The 18,998-nt window shown below is 45.0% G+C and overlaps 1 protein-coding gene across 1 annotated transcript in view; it reads left to right on the top strand.

The window, feature by feature from the left end:
- Positions 1-18,998, top strand: part of ccdc178 (coiled-coil domain containing 178) — a 121,961-nt gene that overhangs the window by 3,289 nt on the left and 99,674 nt on the right. Inside the window, exons 3-5 of the mRNA XM_078216098.1 lie at positions 11,604-11,743; positions 13,175-13,242; positions 16,172-16,269. Coding sequence (XP_078072224.1) covers positions 11,604-11,743; positions 13,175-13,242; positions 16,172-16,269 — 306 coding nt within the window. The remainder of the gene's footprint in view (positions 1-11,603; positions 11,744-13,174; positions 13,243-16,171; positions 16,270-18,998) is intronic.

The following is an 18,998-nucleotide window of genomic DNA, read 5'->3' as shown; positions in this document are numbered from 1 at the left end:
ATCTAATCTTTGAGAGAAATTGCTGCAAGCTTGTTGTTTGAATTCCTTCTTTCAGAAGTGAAGGGGTTGAAATTTGAGGTGCAGTTTAGCACCTGTGATGGCTTGTGAAGTCAAAGAGTTGAAGTTTTCTTTTGTAGGTGGATTTTATTGGTAGAGTATGCTGGGAGAGAGAAGAGGTCTCTCTCTTATTGGTAACTGCAGGTACCGACACTTGAGGATTGTCTGGTTTCTTCACAGCAGACAAGGGATAATTATTCTGAATATATTACCAGGACCACAGGAGCAAGAGGAGGTTATTTAGCCATTAAGCCTGCTTCATCATTCAAGGTGATCACGGCTGACCATCCACTCAATGCCTTTTTCCCACAACATCCCCAAATCCCATTATGTCATTGGTATTTCAAAATCTGTCAATCTTTGCTTTAAACATATTCAGTGATTGCGCTTTCACAGCCCTCTGGGGTAGGAAATTCCAAAGATTCACCACGCTCTGAATTAAAATATTTCTCCTCATCTCAGTCCTAAGTGGTTTCCCCCTTATTTTGAAATTATGTTCCCTGATTCTAGACTCCCCAACCAGGGGAAACAACTTGTCTGCATCGACCCTCTCTAGTCCTTTAAGTATTTTGTAGGTTTCAATGAAATCACCTCATGCTTCAAAACTCTAGCATACAGGTCCGGTTTGCCCAATCTCTCTTCGTAGACAGCCCCACCATCCCGGAAACAAGTTTGGTGAACCTTTGTTGCACTCCCTCGATGGCAATAATATCCTTCCTAAGGTAAGGGACCCAAAAACTGCACACAGTACTCCAGGTGAGGCCTAACCAAAGTTGGATACAATTGAAGCAAGACTTTGTTACTCCTGTACTCAAATCTTCTTGTGATAAAGGCTAACATACCATTAACCTTCTGAATTGCTGCTGCACCTGCATGTTAGGTTTCAGTGACTTATTGACGAGAACACTCCAGTCCCTTTGTACATCTACACATTTTAATCTCTCACCATTTAAGAAATACTCTGCACATCTGTTACTCCTACCAAAGTTGATAACCTCACATTTTCCCACATTGTATTCCATCTATCATGTTCTTGCCTATTCTCTAAGTCTGTCCAAATCCTCTTGAAGCACCTTTGCATCCTCTTCGCAACACACATTCCCATCTAGCTTGTGTCATCTGTGAATGTGGAAATATTACATTTGACCCCATGTCCAAATCACTGATATATATTGTGAACAACCAGGATCTATGTATTGATCCCTGCGGTACCCCATTAATCAAAGCTTGCCAAAGTGAGAATGATCCATTTGATTTGATTTATTATTGTCACATGTATTGGTATACAGTGAAAAGTATTGTTTCTTGCGCGCCATACAGACAAAGCATACCGTTCACAGAGAACGAAATGAGAGAGTGCAGAATGTAGTGTTACAGTCATAGCTAGGATGTAGAGAAAGATCAACTTAATGCAAGGTAGGTCCATTCAAAAGATAGATAAGTCGCCGGGTCCGGATGGGAGATAGATAAGTCGCCGGGTCCGGATGGGAGATAGATAAGTCGCCGGGTCCGGATGGGAGATAGATAAGTCGCCGGGTCCGGATGGGATGTACCCCAGGTTACTGTGTGAGGCGAGGGAAGAGATTGCAGAGCCTCTGGCGATGATCTTTGCGTTGTCGATGGAGACGGGAGAGGTGCTGGAGGATTGGAGGATTGCGGATGTGGTTCCTATTTTCAAGAAGGGGAATAGGGATAGCCCAGGTAATTACCGACCGGTGAGTCTAACCTCAGTGGTTGGTAAACTGATGGAGAAGATCCTGAGGGACAAGATTTATGAGCATTTAGAGAGGTTTAGTATGCTCAAGAATACTCAGCATGGCTTTGTCAAGGGCAGATCGTGCCTTACGAGCCTGGTGGAGTTCTTCGAAAATGTGACTAAACACATTGACGAAGGGAAGGCGGTAGATGTGGTTTATATGGATTTTAGCAAGGCGTTCGATAAGGTCCCCCATGCAAGGCTTCTAGAAAAAGTGAGAGGGCATGGGATCCAAGGGGCTGCTGCCCTGTGGATCCAAAACTGGCTTGCCCAAAGGAGGCAGAGAGTGTGTATAGATGGGTCTTTTTCTAAATGGAGGTCGGTCACCAGTGGTGTGCCCCAGGGATCTGTTCTGGGACCCTTGCTGTTTGTCATTTTCATAAATGACCTGGATGAGGAAGCGGAGGGATGGGTTGGTAAGTTTGCCGACGACACGAAGGTTGGTGGGGTTGTGGATAGTCTGGAGGGATGTCAGAAGTTACAGAGGGACATAGATAGGATGCAAGACTGGGCGGACAAGTGGCAGATGGACTTCAACCCAGATAAATGCGTTGTGGTCCATTTTGGTAGATCAAATGGGATGAAGGAGTACAATGTAAAGGGAAAGACTCTTAGTACTGGAGAGGATCAGAAGGACCTTGGGGTCCGGGTCCATAGGACTCTGAAATCGGCCCCGCAGGTGGAGGAGGTGGTTAAGAAGGCGTATGGTGTTCTGGCCTTTATCAATCGAGGGATTGAGTTTAGGAGTCCGGGGATAATGATGCAGCTATATAAGACCCTCGTCAGACCCCACTTGGAGTACTGTGCTCAGTTCTGGTCGCCTCACTATAGGAAGGAGAGGAAAAGATTGAAAGGGTGTAGAGGAGATTTACAAGGATGTTGCCTGGATTGAGTGGCATGCCTTATGAGGATAGGCTGAGGGAGCTCGGTCTTCTTGGAGAGACGAAGGATGAGAGGAGACCTAATAGAGGTGTATAAGATGTTGAGAGGCATAGATCGGGTGGACTCTCAGAGGCTTTTTCCCAGGGTGGAAATGTCTGCTACGAGAGGACACAGGTTTAGGTGCTGGGGGGTAGGTACAGGGGAGATGTTAGCGGTAAGTTTTTCACACAGAGGGTGGTGGACGAGTGGAATCGGCTGCCGTCAGTGGTGGTGGAGGCGAACTCAATAGGGTCTTTTAAGAGACTCCTGGATGAGTACATGGAGCGTAATAGGATGGAGGGTTATAGGTAGGTCTAGAAGGTAGGGATGTGTTCAGCACAACTTGTGGGCCGAAGGGCCTGTTTGTGCTATAGTTTTTCTATGTTCTATGTTCTAAAAGTCTGACGGCAGCAGGGAAGACTGTTTTCTCTTTACATATTATCTCCAAACCCACGTTTTAATTTTGCTAATCAACCTCCTTTGGTGGAACTTTATCAAAAGCCTTCTGATGATCCAAGTATACTACATCCACCAACTTCCCTTTATCAATTCTGTTAGTGACATCCTTCGAAAAAAAACTCCAACAGGTTTGTCAAACATTAATCCATGTTGACTATGCCCAATCAGACCATTATTATCACATTTATTGCATCATTTATAATAGATTCTATCATTTTCCTTACACCGAAGAAAAACAAATAGGTCTGTAATTCTTCATTTTCTCTCCCTTCCTTCTAAATGGTGGGGTTGCATTTGCTACCTTCGAATCTTCATTAACTATTCCAGTGACTCCTGTGACAGAGGGAAACAGAGCTTTCACATAATTAGTTTAGTTTAGCAGTGGGCTGGAACTGACTCCTCAGGACTTCTGGATTATCCACATACTGCCTTCAAAATGGCTTTTTACAGCTTCCTTTAGACAGTTTACAAAACAAAGATAGTTGTCATGTTAATTTTCAGTAAGTCATTATTTTAAACAAGCAAGGAAATTAATTTTATTGAAGTCCTTTGACGTTCTATCCTGTCTCCTGTTCACTTAGAAGCCAAAGGTTTTTTAAAAACCTTTTCGAAGATCCAAAGGCTATCCCCAGGAGATGCCTTTGAATTTTAGTGACTCTTTGTAGCCAGCTCTAGAGATGCAAGTCTGACAAGCTTTGAATAAATGCAGAAAGATGCCAGGTTGTCTTTGCATACGTCCTAAAGGCTTTAAAACTCAATTTCAAGGGTTAGAAAAAGAAATAAATGTACCTTTGAAAACAGTTGTCTTTAAGAAAAGTAAAATCATTATTACACATTCCTGGAATGCAAAGGTAACCTCTGGCTTCTTCTCCCCACTGCAAACTATCTTCTTAAACCCCTGTCCCTGCAATTCTCACCTCCAAGCATCATTATGGTTCAAGTCAGAAACTCCAGTGTTTTATGGGGCCCGCCTGAATCATTAAGCTTTACACCTTGAATTTTACTAGGATGAGCATATGTTTCACTTCAGGTATGATTCAAATGACCACTCGAGAGCTTTTACCAAATAAAGTTTAATTAAGAATATAATTAGCATGTATAGTAAGAAGATTAGCAAGAACTTTTATCAATTACAAACAAAACCAAAACAACCACAATAATGTATAAGCCTCAACAAATATATATCTAAGATGAAATTGAGAAGCAAATATGTAAGAGATTACAGATAGCTCCAAAAAAAATAGGGTGGTAATAGTCGGAGATTTTAACTTTCCCAACATTGACTGGGACAGCCATAGGATTAGAGGGTTGGATGGAGAGAAATTTGTTGAGTGTATTCAGGAGGAATTTCTCATTCAGTATGTGGATGGCCCGACTAGAGAGGGGGCAAAACTTGTCCTCCCCTTGGGAAATAAGGAAGGTCAGGTGACAGAAGTGTTAGTGAGGGATCACTTTGGGACCAGTGACCATAATTCTATTAATTTTAAGATAGCTATGGAGAATGATAGGTCTGGCCCAAAAGTTAAAATTCTAAATTGGGGCAAGGCCAATTTTGATGGTATCAGGCGGGAACTTTCAAAAGTTAATTGGGGGAGTCTGTGGGAAGGCAAAGGGACGTCTGGTAAGCGACAGACTTTCAAAAGTGTGTTAACCAGGGTTCAGGGTAAACACATTCCTCTTAGAGTGAAAGGTAAGGCTGGCAGAAGTAGGAAACACTGGATGAGTCGGGATATTGAGGCCCTGGTCAAGAAGAAGAAAGAGGCACATGACATGCATAGGCAGCTGGGATCAAGTGAATCCCTTGAAGAGTATAGAGGGTGTAGGAGTAGAGTTAAGAGAGAAATCAGGAGGGCAAAAAGGGGACACAAGATTGTTTTGGCAGATAAGGCAAAGGAGAATCCAAAGAGCTTCTACAAATACATAAAGGGCAAAGAGTAACAAGGGAGAGAGTAGGGCCTCTTAAGGATCAAGAAGGTCATCTATGTGCGGATCCGCAAGAGATGGATGAGATCCTAAATGAATATTTCTCATCAGTATTTACTATTGAGAAAGGCATGGATGTTAGGGAACTTGGGGAAATAGATAGTGATGTCTTGAGGAGTGTACATATTACAGAGAAGGAGGTTTTGGAAGTCTTAAAGCGCATCAAGGTAGATAAATCCCCAGGACCTGATGAAGTGTATCCCAGGACATTGTGGTAGGCTAGGGAGGAAATTGCGGATCCCCTAGCCGAGATATTTGAATCATCGATTGTCACGGGTGAGGTGCCTGAAGATAGGAGAGTGGCAAATGTTGTGCCTTTGTTTAAAAAGGGCTGCAGGGAAAAGCCTGGGAACTACAGGCCAGTGAGCCTCACATCTGTGGTGAGTAAGTTGTTGGAAGGTATTTTGAGAGACAGGATCTACAGGCATTTGGAGATGCAATGACTGATTAGGGACAGTCAACATGGCTTTGTGAGTAGAAAATCATGTCTCATAAATTTGATTGAGTTTTCTGAAGGGGTAACCAAGAAGGTAGATGAGGGCAGTGCAGTTGATGTTGTCTACATGGACTTTAGCAAGGCCTTTGACAAGGTACCGCATAGTAGGTTGTTGCATGAGGTTAAATCTCATGGGATCCAGGGTGAGGTATCTAAATGGATACAAAATGGCTTCTTGACAGAAGCCAGAGGGTGGTTGTAGAGGGTTGTTTTTCAAACTGGAGGCCTGTGACCAGCGGTGTGCCTCAGGGATCAGTGCTGGGTCCACTGTTATTTGTCATTTATATTAATGATTTGGATGAGAATATAGGAGGCATGGTTAGTAAGTTTGCAGATGACACCAAGATTGGTGGCGTAGTGGACAGTGAAGAAAGTTATCTCCAATTGCAATGGGATCGTGATCAACTGGGCCAGTGGGCTGACCAATGGCAGATGGAGTTTAATTTAGACAAATGCGAGGTGATGCATTTTGATAGATTGAACCAGGGCAGGACTTACTCAGTTAATGATAGGGCATTGGGGAGAGTTACAGAACAGAGAGATCTAGGAGTACATGTTCATAGCTCCTTGAAAGTGGAGTCACAGGTGGACAGAGTGGTGAAGAAGGCATTCGGCATGCTTGGTTTCATCGGTCAGAACATTGAATACAGGAGTTGGGACGTCTTGTTGAAGTTGTACAAGACATTGGTAAGGTCACACTTGGAATACTGTGTGCAGTTCTGGTCACCCTATTATAGAAATGATACTATTAAACTAGAAAGAGTGCAGAAAAGATTTACAAGGATGTTACCGGGACTTGATGGTTTGAGTTATAAGGAGAGGCTGGATAGACTGGGACTTTTTTCTCTGAAGTGTAGGAGGCTGAGGGGTGATCTTATAGAGGTCTGTAAAATAATGAGGGGCACAGATAGTCAATATGAGGGGCACAGATAGTCAATATCTTTTCCCAAAGGTAGGGGAGTCTAAAACAAGAGGGCATAGGTTTAAGGTGAGAGGGGAGAGATACAAAAGTGTCCAGAGTGGCAATTTTTTCACAGAGGGTGGTGAGTGTCTGGAACAAGCTGCCAGTGGTAGTAGTAGAGGCGGGTACAATGTTGTCTTTTAAAAAGCATTTAGATAGTTAAATGGATAAGTTGGGTATAGAGGGATATGGGCCAAATGCGGGCATTTGGGATTAGCTTAGGGGTTTAAAAAAAAAAAGGGCGGCATGGACAAGTTGGGCCGAAGGGCCTGTTTCCATGCTATAAATCTCTATGACTCTATGTTCCAATCAAAACCAATCCTATAACCAATCCTTTAAACAGGTTCGGCACAGCAAAGACTAATGCTTACGTGATACTGGAATTTGGATGAATTCTGCAGTTCTCTTGATAGACTCAGATTCAGAAGAGTTTAACGTCCGAACAGCTTTCCAGAACACTAGGGAGACTCTAGGCAAACCAGCAATAGCAGATTTTCCCCTTCAGAAAGGCAAGACCTTGCTTTCAGATAACCAGCAGAATTTCCAAATAAAACAGGAAGAGAGAAACACTTCTTTTCAGCTTGCTGTTCTGTCTAAAACTAACCTGCAGCTCAGAACTGAAAATGAAAGATCTCCTGTCACCTGACCTGCAAACAAGTTTCCTCCTAAAATCTCACTAACTGTCCTGGCTGGAGACAATACACACCTCTTTAACCTGTGCTTGGCCCTCTCTCCACTCACATTCTCTGTACCTTTAAGACTTGATTACCTGTAAAGACTCGCATTCCTACCATTATCTTGTAAATTGAGTTTGTGTCTGTAAATGCCCTGTTTGTGAACACAACTCCTCACTCACCTGAAGAAGGAGTCTGAGACTCCGAAAGGTGTTCCATCTAGGTGTTCCAGGGTTGAGTGCAGGGCCAGGGATATGGCGTCTGCCGTGGACCTGTTGTGGCGGTTGCCGAACTGTAGTGGAAGGCTGCAATTGATTCAAGCCATGTCTAGCCTTTCGAAGCACTTCCTAATGATGGATGTCAGAGCCACCGGACGATAGTCATTAAGGTACACTGCTTGGCTTTTCTTTGGTACTGGGATGATGGCCGTCTTCTTGAAGCAGATGGGGACTTCAGATTGCTATAAAAAGAAGTTGAAAATGCCCACCCAGCTGACCCACGCAGGATCTGAGTGCTTGCCCTGGTACCCCATTAGGGCCAGTCGCTTTCTGTGGGTTGACCTTTGAGAAAGCTGCTCTGACATATGCAATGGTAATCTCAGATACAGGTTAATTCGAGGCTTCCAGGTTGGAGGGTGTGGTCTCGCTGACCTCATGCTCAAAATGGGCATAGAATGCATTGAGCTCATCAAGGAGAGGGGTGCATTGGAGCCGGTGATTTTACATGCCTTCATCTTGTAGCCTGTTATGTCTTACAGGTCTTGCCATAGTCAGCGGGGGTTCATGTGGCTAGCCTGGGACTCTAGCATGGTCCAGTATTGTCTTTTGGCATTTTTGATGGATCTTCTTAGATCGTATCTGGCTTTCTTGTGTAGACAGTAAGAAGTCTCACAACACCAGGTTAAAGTCCAACAGGTTTATTTGGTAGCAAATACCATAAGCTTTTGGAGCGCTGCTCCTTCGTCAGATGGAGTGGAAATCTGCTCTCAAACAGTGCACAAAATCAAGTTACAGAATACTGATTAGAATGCGAATCCCGACAGCCAGCCAGGTCTTAAAGGTACAGACAATGTGGGTGGAGGGAGCATTAAACACAGGTTAAAGAGATGTATATTGTCTCCAGACAGAACAGCTAGTGAGATTCTGCAAGTCCAGGGGGCAAGCTGTGGGGGTTACTGATAATGTGACATAAATCCAACATCCCGGTTTAGGCCGTCCTCATGTGTGCGGAACCCCACCTCCCCAGTCCAACGCCGGCATCTCCACATCATTTCTTGTGTAGGTCAGGGTTGCCTGACTTGAATGCCTCAGACCTGGACTTCAGCAAGCAGTGGATATCCCTGTTCATCCATCCATGGTTTCCGGTTGGGAATCACGCGGATTTGCATCTTTGGCACACAGTCTTCTAAACAGTTACTAATGATGTCAGTTACTGTAGTGGCATACTCATTCAGGCTGGTCACAGAGTTTTTAAATACTGACCAGTCCACTGACTCTAACCAATCCTGGAGGAAATCATCCAATTCCTCAGACCAACATTGCACGACTTTTTTTGATGGATTCTCCCGCTTCAGTTTTTGCTTGTAAGTCGGGAGCAGGAGCACAGCCTTGTGATCTGATTTGCCAAAGTGTGGGGGGATGATAGAGCGGTAGGCATGTTTGATATTTGTGTAGCAGTGGTCTAGGATGTTTGGGCCTCTGGTGGAACAGGAGACGTGTTGGTGGCAACTTGGTAGTACACTCTTGAGCTTGGCCTGATTGAATTCCCCGGCCACGATGAACAAGGCATCGGGATGTTTCGTCTCAAGGCTATTTGTAGTGTATATTTCGTTCAGCGCAATCTTCGCATCCACGTGGGGTGGGATGTAAACTGCCATCAGGATAACAGAGGTGAACTCCTGAAGAAGGTAGTAGGAGCAGCATTTTAGCATCAGGTATTCTAGGTCCGGGGAGCAGAAACTTGGCAGTGTTGCTATGTCTAGGCACCATGAGGTGTTGATTAAGAAGCAAACCCCACCTCCCCTAGCCTTGTCTGAGGCCGCTGTACGGTCCATTCGATGGATTGAGAAGCCCTCTGGTTGTGGGGCACAGTCCGGTGAAGCAGGAGTGAGCCACGTCTCCATGAAACAAGCCGCACAGCAGTCCTCCAGGGAGGGAGGCAAGAGTGGAGATTTCAGAGGCACTTCCAGTCAGGGGTGCTGCCCAAGGACTGGAGAATTGCAAATGTTGAAAGGATAATGCTGGCAACTACACATCAATCAATTTGACTTTAGTGGTAGGGAAACCTCTGGAAACTATAGTTTGGAACAAATCAATTGTCCAAGGATGTGCGGGCTAGGTTGATTGGCCATTCTAAATTGCCCCTTAGTGACCCGGGATGCATAGGTTAGAGGGGTTAGTGGGTAAATATGTAGGGATATGTGGATAGGGCCTGGGTGGGATTGTGGTTGGTGCAGACTTGATGGGCCGAATGGCCTCTTTCTGCACTGTAGGATTCTCTGATCTATAATTGTCACTTAGACAGGTACAGGATAATTAAGGAAAGCGAAAATCTTGTTTAACTAATTGCTGGAGGTTTTTGAGGAGGAAACAGTGAAGGTTGATAAGGGCAATGCAGTTGATGAGGTGTATATTTGGATTTCAAAAGGTATTTGATACAATGCCACACAATAGACTTGTGAGCAAAATTATATCTCAAGGAATAAAAGGGAAAGTAGGCACTTGGATATGAAATTGGATGAGTGATAGAAAACAGTGTGGTGATAAATGTCAAGGACTCAAGACAAAGGATGTATTAATGGGGGCATTAAGGACTAAAGAAATGCTAATAATGGCATAAAGGTCAGATAGCAGAATATGTTAATAGGAGAACTGTGTTCAGTGGGATCAAAACTAATAAACAAGGGACCCTATGGAGAAGGGGGTTTGTATTTTGTATTGGAGCAAACCAAGGAAACCAAAAAGAAAACAAAAACGGGGTCAAGATGGAGGTGTTAAGTTTGCAATCTAAAGTTATTCAAGTAACTTGCCAGCTTAACAGTTCCACGGATCTTGGGTGCGATTTTCCCACCCTGCTACACTGCTCGAATAGCGTAGCGGGCCGGGAAAGTCAGCAGGAGGCCAAAACCGGGATTCACGATCGGCCTCTGGCTGGTCACGATCTTCCTGGTCCATTTTTAAAAATGTAATCAGCCTCATGCCAAGGAACAGCGCGAAGCTAATTACAATGTGGAAATTAGCACTTCCATCTATTTAGCGAGCTTGGAACGTTATCCCGGCTCGCTAAAGTTTCTGACTGCGTCAGTGGAGGCCCACACCAGCGGGGATTATGTATGGTTCCCAGCAACAAGGACCAGATGTGATGACCTCACTGGTGGGACCAGAGGCCATTGAGGCCCCTGGTAGTCAGGGTGGGGGATGGAGCCCCTTGGACAGTGCCAGCCTAGTACCCTGGCAGTGCCCAGTGTGCACAGGGCAGTGCCAAGGGGGCACGGCCAGATGTGACAGAGCTATACCAGGGTTGGGGGGAGATAAGGGAGGGAATGGGGGAGGGAGCTCTGCATGGCGGAGTGGGAGCTGGTGGTGGGGCTGGGGATCAAAGGCTGGGCTCGGTCATCATGAGGCTAACATTCGGTAGGGTGGGGGGGGGGGGGAGCGGGGGTGATCAGGAAGACGGCAATCGGAGAGGGGGGAAGAGGGGCTTGTCAACCTATCGTCCAGTATACTGGAAGATCGCCACATGCACACTGGCTCCCTTATCATGCTGATGCTGGCCTCTCGGGTGGGATTAGGCTCCGCGGCCCCCTACCAGCATAATTCCCCTGGCGGCCTCTGTGATGCACAGACTGCCGGAAATTCATTCAACTAAGCTCACCCAAATAATAGGTGGGGATAAACTCCAGTATTCCCGTTAGGCACTTAGTTTTTTTGGGGGAAAATCACACCCCTTATCTTTACATCTTTAAAATATTGTAACTCACACTGTGGGATAAGATCCTTGCTCCAGTGAAAATGAGGTCAGTTTGAATTTAGCACTGAGTTCAAATGGCCCAGTTGAATTCAGGTTTCCCTTATGTGTGAGTCACATCCAACCCCTATTCCCTGACCAGCAAAAATAGCATCTGTCTGAAATGGGGGAGGGCTCTGGATCCATTTGGATGCACTGTGAAGTCTCCAGGTCCATGTGAAACTCTGGGTCAAAGTGCAGACTCTCCCAGCACAAAATTATTTTGGGGGATAGAAAGAGCAAAGGTTAGATTTCATTATGTTCATTAATTTTGTTTTTCTACCCATCAAGGGAAGAACAAAGGTTTATGCCCTCTTGGTTCCTCTGCATGCCAGAAAAGTGATTGGGTGAAGGTTGCATTACCGTATGTCTGCAAAGTGATTCGTCATGTCCGTGAACTGGAAGCAAAGACTGAAACATGGTTCAGACAGGTATGATTTGGAGAAACGAAGACTAAACAAGTAGGGTGCAAATTTCCCGCCCTTTTAGCCCTGCCACGCTGTTCAAGTAGCGCAGCAGGGTGGGAAATGCAGTGGGAGACCAAAAATGGGAATTGCGACCAGCCAGAAGCTGGCCATTTTTGTCTGATGTATTCAGCCTCATGCCAGGGAATGGCATGAGACTGATTACAATATTCATTGCCTCATCTAAATCTATTTACCGAGCCCAGGACGGTATTATATGGGTGCACTATTGTTTCCAACCCTGCCGGTGAAGATCCACACCAGCAGGGATCACGTATGGTTCCCAGCAACAGGAACCAGGCATGATGGCTTCGCTGGTGGGGACCAGAGGCCATTGGGGCCCTCTGGGAGGTTGGGGGGCAGTGCCAGCTTGGCACTACCAGCTTTGCACCCTGGCAGTGCCAGCCTGCCACATTGGCAGTACCCACTGGGCAATGGACAGTGTCAAAGGGGCGGGAAAGGTGGGAAGGGGAGGAGCTCTGCATGGGGGGATGGGGGCTTGTGGGGGCCAGCAATCGGAGGCTGGGGCCGGCATATCAACTGATCTCCCAGTATACTGGGAAATCGGCACATGCACAGAGCCCCCCACAGCAGTCTAATGTCAGTCTCTCAAGTGGGATTAGGCCTAGCCCTGTGCCTTGCCCCCAAGAGCGTGAATCACCTGACGGCCTCTGTGTTGCACAGAGTGCCGTAATTTCATATAACTGAGCTCACCCAAAAAACATTGGGCACTAAAACAATTGTGGCTATAATATGTTGGTGAAACCATATTTCAATTGGACTACAACCTGTATCTCTATACACTTATTGTGAGAAGTCATTCTGGCTCTTGATGGCATATCCTTTATCTCAACGAGTGCAGTGCAGAACCAATTTCAGTGTCCTGACTGGGGCAACCAGGGGAAATTTACTCCAGCAATTTCACTTAAAGACATTTCAGATAAGATCTCTTAGTTCAGCAGAAGCTGAAAATTTAATTCTTAAATTTGTGGCAGCTTTTTAAAAAATTAGTATCACTAGTAGGCTTACATTAACACTGCAATGAAGTTATTGTGAATATCCCCTACTACAATCAGTCAGATTTAATAGATACTCAGAACTTCTGCAAAGCTAGTCAGACTACAGTCAGCTGAAGATTAGAATTTCTAATTGGCTTGGCTATGATAATGGCCAATTGTTTGAAAAGCCACAACTATTCTCTGATTAGTGCAAAAGGAGGCCATTCAGCCATCGAGTCTTCACAAACTCTCCGAAAGAGCATCTTACCCAGGCCCATCCTCGCCCTATCGCCATAATCCCCAGCATTTACCATGGCCAATCCCCTAGAATGCACATCTTTGGACTCAGTATTGACTGTTTTTGTCTGAAGCATGATTTTGATTAAACATTTTCTGATAGTTTACAGTGGTTGAAGAGTCGGAAACTGAAAGTCAATATTCAGAAAATAGGAATGGAAATTCGGAGAGGTGAGAATGTTAGACAAGTGAAAATTTTATAGTTTTAGACGTAAAGTGCATTCCTTGAAATACCTCATGAAGGAATATTTTAATCAATTTTATATTTTTTCTCCAATTGCAAGCAGAAGTTTCTCAACCATAAAACTTCCCATTACTCTTGATTTCATATACATTTCTAATATTCTAAATATACAAGCCACATAAGGAACTATTCGGACAGATTCTCAAAAGCTTGTTCCAGGAGTTAGGTTTTAAGCAATGCCTTAAATGACAAGAGATAAAGAAGAAGAGAATTATTAGGAAGTCAGTTCTAGAACTTGGGATCCTGACAACTGAAGGCACAACTGCCAATGCTGGAACAATTAAAATCAGGGCTGCTCAAGTGGCTAGAATTGTAGATGTAAAAGTGTCTTGGAGTCGGGTTGGAGGTTGTTACAGAGATAGGGAAAACAGGGCTGAAAATTCGTGTTGTTGCTGCACCAGCACCAGGTCAACGAGCACAGGGGATGATGAATGAATGGGACTTGGCTTACAAAGGCAGCAGAGTTTTGGATGACATCTGTTTTATGGAGGGTAGAAGTTGAGAAGCTGTCCAGGTGTGCACTGGGCTGGTCTAGTCTAGAGATAACAAAGGCATGGGGATTTCAGCAGCTGGTGAGCTAAGGCAGTATGGAGTTACATGATGCTACAGAGTTGGAAATTTTAGTGATGGTATGACGTGGATATGAGTTTAAAAACTCATCTCAGGAACAATCGTGATACCAAAGTAACGAACAGCCTGGTTCAGTCTCGGCCTGATGTCAAGGAGATGGATGGAGTTGGTGACCAAGGAACGGAGTTTGTAATAGGGACCAAAGACAATAGCTTCTATCTTCCTAATTTTTGGGTGGAGGGAATTTCTGCTCGTTGGACAAGCCGTGTACCAATTTTGAGACAGTGGAGGTGTGGAGGGAGATGATGGTAAAATACAACTGGATGTCCTCAATGTACATGTAGAAACTGATATGTTTCTGGATGATATTGCCAAGGGACAGTAGGTAGATGAGAAATTGGAATCTCTTAAAATGCACTTGCATTCAGTTTCACATTCAAATCAGGTGTTAAAGATATGGGGGCGGTGTGATTCTCCCAAAAAAATCCGAAGTGCTGAATTATCAGGAAAAATGGTGTAATTCACGATTGTTTTTTCAGTGGGAGTTCAGACTCGAATCTCCCACACTCTGTGCACTGCAGAGGTCACAATCGTGAATATCATTAAAAGCTCAGGAGGTGCGGCCTATTCACTCCGGAGTCTGACACTTCCAGGCCTCTGCGCATGCGAAGTGGCCCCACACTGTCAGACTCCCATTTGCTGGCCAGCTCAATCGCTGGCCAGCCCGGGACCCTGCAGTGCTGCCCCTCTCGACAGCCCTCCACGGCCCGATCGTGGCCCCACGAGCATTCCCGGGTCAGCCCCAACCCCCCATCCCATCCTGGAGCACCCCGCTCTCCAGCACCTCCCCCAGCAGTGACGATCCCTCCCACAGGAAGCAGACACCCCCACCCCACCCCCGCATGGGAGACAGCCCCCCCCCCCCTCCCCACGGGAGGCAACACCCACCCACCAGCCCACCCCGATGGGCTGGCCTCCCTCTAGCCTCGACCAATCCTCATGCAGACTGGCAGCGAGACCCCCCACCTCCACCGATCATTCCTAAGCCCTGCCCACAATAGGCCCTGTCCCTTGGCACTGCCCAATGCCTGGTGGACAGTGCCAAGGTGCCCCCTGGGCATGGGCACTTTGCACCTTGGGCACTGCCAGGGTGCCCATGCCCAGGGGGCACCAACCCCCCTGCCGCCGACCACTGGGGGGTCCCAGTTGCCCCCCCCCCCCTCACTCCAGCAGCGTCTCCCAGTAGTTCCCCAAAAGTGGGGAGCTACTCTAAACTCCACCGAAATTAAATACTACTGGCAGGTGGGAGATGCTATTGGGCCTGGAGAATTCAGTCCCGGGTGCGGACCCATCACATTTAAATTACATTAAAAATAGATAAAATGACTTACGTGGTCTTCCCGCCGGTTTCCAGCGTGGTCTCAACTGTGCCTGCTCTCCGGCGGTGGGAGACGCGCATGCGTCGGGAATGCATGTGCGAATCCCGCAAAATGGCCAACACACACATTTCCCAACCTGATACGCCAAAAAAATTAGTGCCTCGCGATGGGAGAATTGCACCCATGGGGCGCGATTTTCCCGGCCCGCTGCGCTGCTTGAGTAGCGCAGTGGGCCAGGAAATGTCAGCGGGAGGGCTGTAACAGGATTCATCAGTCGTGACTTTCCTGGGCCATTTTTAATGGCATAATCAGTCTTATATCGGGAAACAACGCAAGGCTGATTACCATATAGAAATTGATTTTCGATTCCTGGCCTGTGCTGAATTTACAGAGAACAGTGTTGGCAGTCAGAATAGGAGAATTGATTTCTGTTCCCCGAAGCTGAGGGTAAAACCACCCAGTTCCCCTCCTGATGGCTGGACATTAGCCTTTAATGTGTTTGTGTGAATGACAGGTGAAGATAGATTTCTAATATTTGCTTTCTAACTGTTCTCAAACATGAATAGCCACTTGGTAACGTGCTGGTATACAAGTGCTGTGGAACCATGCACGAATGGACTGGAGTAAAGAATATATATTTGCAGAGATTCATCATTTCAGTTACGGTTTTATGCAAAAGTACATATAACAAATAATCAAGAAGCTTGAAAATATAAAAATATCATTGTTAACAAACTAATATAATTATATGACAAACATTGTCCAAAATGTAAATTATTTCCCTTTTTGAGGCTTACATTTTACAAAGTTATATAAAATTACAGTTCATATTTGGCTATGATAATATTGTCAAGCGTTGGCTACATTGTTTGTAACACAAATTTTGCTTCAATTTTGTCTTCTGTAGATATATAATGCCAGCTAAAAATAAATTGAATCAAACACCTTCCAGTGGCATGACTTCCCCTGAGCTTTGTGTTAAAGGTTCCGGATTTGTGGGAACAGGTATGACTATTATAAAACGTTATAGGATATGCATGAAATACTTATTAAATTCAAAAGTAAAACATAATGAGGTCTTTTACATATTAGATGTAACTATATATCTTTTGAGCAACAATTATATTAATGGTGAGAAACATGAGGAGATAATAATGGATATTCAGTAAAATTAGGGGCTACAACATTTGTTTTGGCACTGTTTGATATCAAACTGGTATCCATGCTGCGTACAGACAATGTGGCTCCACCTGTGACAGATGCCATTTTGGTGTTGGCTTTATCAAGAATAGGAAGACTGTGACAATAATCGGATATAATGCTGATTTGATACCAATTCTGCCATTTTGACCCCAGCACTCCAACTAATGCTACCTATGACATGTGTACAGCTGAACAAGCATTCGGCAGAAATAAGGACCCTCTGCCATTACTATTTGAATAAAATCATCAACTACTTTCAGGTTAGTTGCTGATTGATTTCTACTGGCTCTAACTGGAGTTTGTAGAATTATGCTGAGCTTTCTGCTGCTTTGTAAAGTTGGTGAAGTTGACAGAGAATGGCACTGCACATGGTAAAGGCCTTGGTTCTGACATGAAGGATCTAGTCTTATAGAATGCAATCCCAAGACTGCAGAAGGAAGCCATTCGGCCCATCAATTCTGCACTGAACAGAACATCCTACCACTTCCCTAACCCTGCAACCCCACATACTCAGCCATTCCCCTCAACCTGCACAAAGGATAATTTAGCTTGGTCAACCTAACCTGCACGGGACTTTGGACTGTGGGAAGAAACCCACGCAGACATGGGGAGAAAGTGCAAACTCCACACAACACCAGAATTGAATCTGGATCCCTGGTGCTGCAAGGCAGCAGTGCTAACCACTGTGCCACCGTGCTGCCTCAGTCAGGTTAGTTATTCTCAAACTGGGGTTCTGTAGTAACTGTAATCTTTGGTGTGCAGCATGAGAGGATGCTTGATTAGAGGCAATACAAAAGAGGATAAGCTGTTCACAGAAGGAGGAGGAGGGAGAGAATGGCCCTCAGCAGGAAGCCTTATCCACTCAGGATCTTCAGGGAATATTTCCTTTGTGCTCTGAGCGAAGGAGCTGGAGACCAACAGAAGGATGCAAAAGCTGAAGCCTGTAAATATTAATAAAGTGATTAGGTAGCTAAGTGGTTGGTGAGTTTTAATTTTTTTTCCTCTCTCTAAATCAGAGTCATAGTTTAAACTAGTTCTGGGGAGTTAGATATAAGTATTGTATTAAATTTATGGCTTAATTAGTTAAATCACTTGATATAACTACAAATAATTGCTGAGGGATATTTCTAAAACTAATTTGGTAAACAAAACAGATACTGAGGAGGGAGGCAAGAGGAAAATTCAGTGGACATTGTATTCCAGGAGATAGTCACATATTGTAAGCAAGGGAGTTTGAATTTGGCCCGTGGTCATGGACAGGAGGCTGTGACTGTGAGTGAGTTAGGTATGCGGACCCAGAAGGTAGCACTGGAGGAATCTCAGCTCTTGTAGTTGTCTAAAAGGTTTGCAGCTTGTGCGGATGAGAGCAGGAACTGCAAGGATGATGAGCAAACTCACGGCAGGTGGCCATTCAGGGACAGGGGAGGTTAGTTGAAAGGAATGCAGTTGTAGTAAGGAACAGGTTAGTTAGAATGCTCAGCTGAGAGCAAGTCATGAAGGCTGTGTTGCCTGCCTGGTTATATTATGAAATGCACACAGCTGAACAAGCATTCAAGGTTAAGGTCATCTCATTAGGGCTGGAGAGGGACTTGGGTGGGAGGGGAAAGATCCAGTTGTCATGAGTACCAGTGACCTCGATAGGACTTAGAAAGAAGTTCTGCTAATAGAGTACGAGTAGCTAGGGATAAAATTAAAAGGCAGAACCACAAAGGTAATTATTTCTGGATTATTACTTGAACCATGAACGAGTTGGCAAGGATAAATAAGATTAGCGAGTTGACTATGTGACTCAAAGATCAGTGTGGGAAAAGTAGGTTTCAATTAATGGGGCACTGGCACTAGTACTGGGACAGAAGGAGCTATACTGTAGGGTTGGCTTTCAATTGAATTGCTCTGAGTCCAGAGTACCAGCAAATTGTATAACAAAGGCTGTACATTGGGCATTGAACTAAATAATGGGGGATGGGTTCACATGAGGGGAGATTTGGAAAGCTAAAGAGAATGAACAAAGCCATATTGCAGGGTAATGATGAGGGTTATGATAACCAAAGCTTGACAGGAAGGGACAGAATGTACAAACGTGTGTTCTGTCAAAAAAAAAGACAGAATTAGAGACTTGGGGCGGAATTTCCCCATTCCACCCGCCACAGGAATTGTAGCAGGTGGGGGTGGACCGTGCAAAGGTCCGTTGACCTCGGGCAGAAATTTCGGCCTTTGGGTGAGCGCAGTTGGAAAATGCTGCCCTTATCTGCATGCAGCAAGATGGATAAATTGATTGCAGAAATAGAAATAAATCAGTTTGATATGATAACTATTACAGTGATGTGGTCGCAAAGTGACCAAGGTTGGGACCTGAATATTCAAGTATACTTGACATTTTAGAAGGAGAGGAGGAAAGGGAAAGGAATTGGGTGGCTCTTTTATTCAAGGACGAGAGCAGTACAATGGTGCAAAATGATCTTGGTCTGGTTGAGTAAAATATAGGGTGGAATTTTCCAGCTGTTCCTGCCGGTGAGATCATACTGTCCCAC

This window comes from Mustelus asterias, chromosome 7 (genome assembly GCF_964213995.1).
Source record: "Mustelus asterias chromosome 7, sMusAst1.hap1.1, whole genome shotgun sequence".
Taxonomy (NCBI): domain Eukaryota; kingdom Metazoa; phylum Chordata; class Chondrichthyes; order Carcharhiniformes; family Triakidae; genus Mustelus; species Mustelus asterias.
The sequence above is the reverse complement of the archived record's forward strand: the minus strand, read 5'-3'. Positions and strand labels throughout refer to the sequence as shown.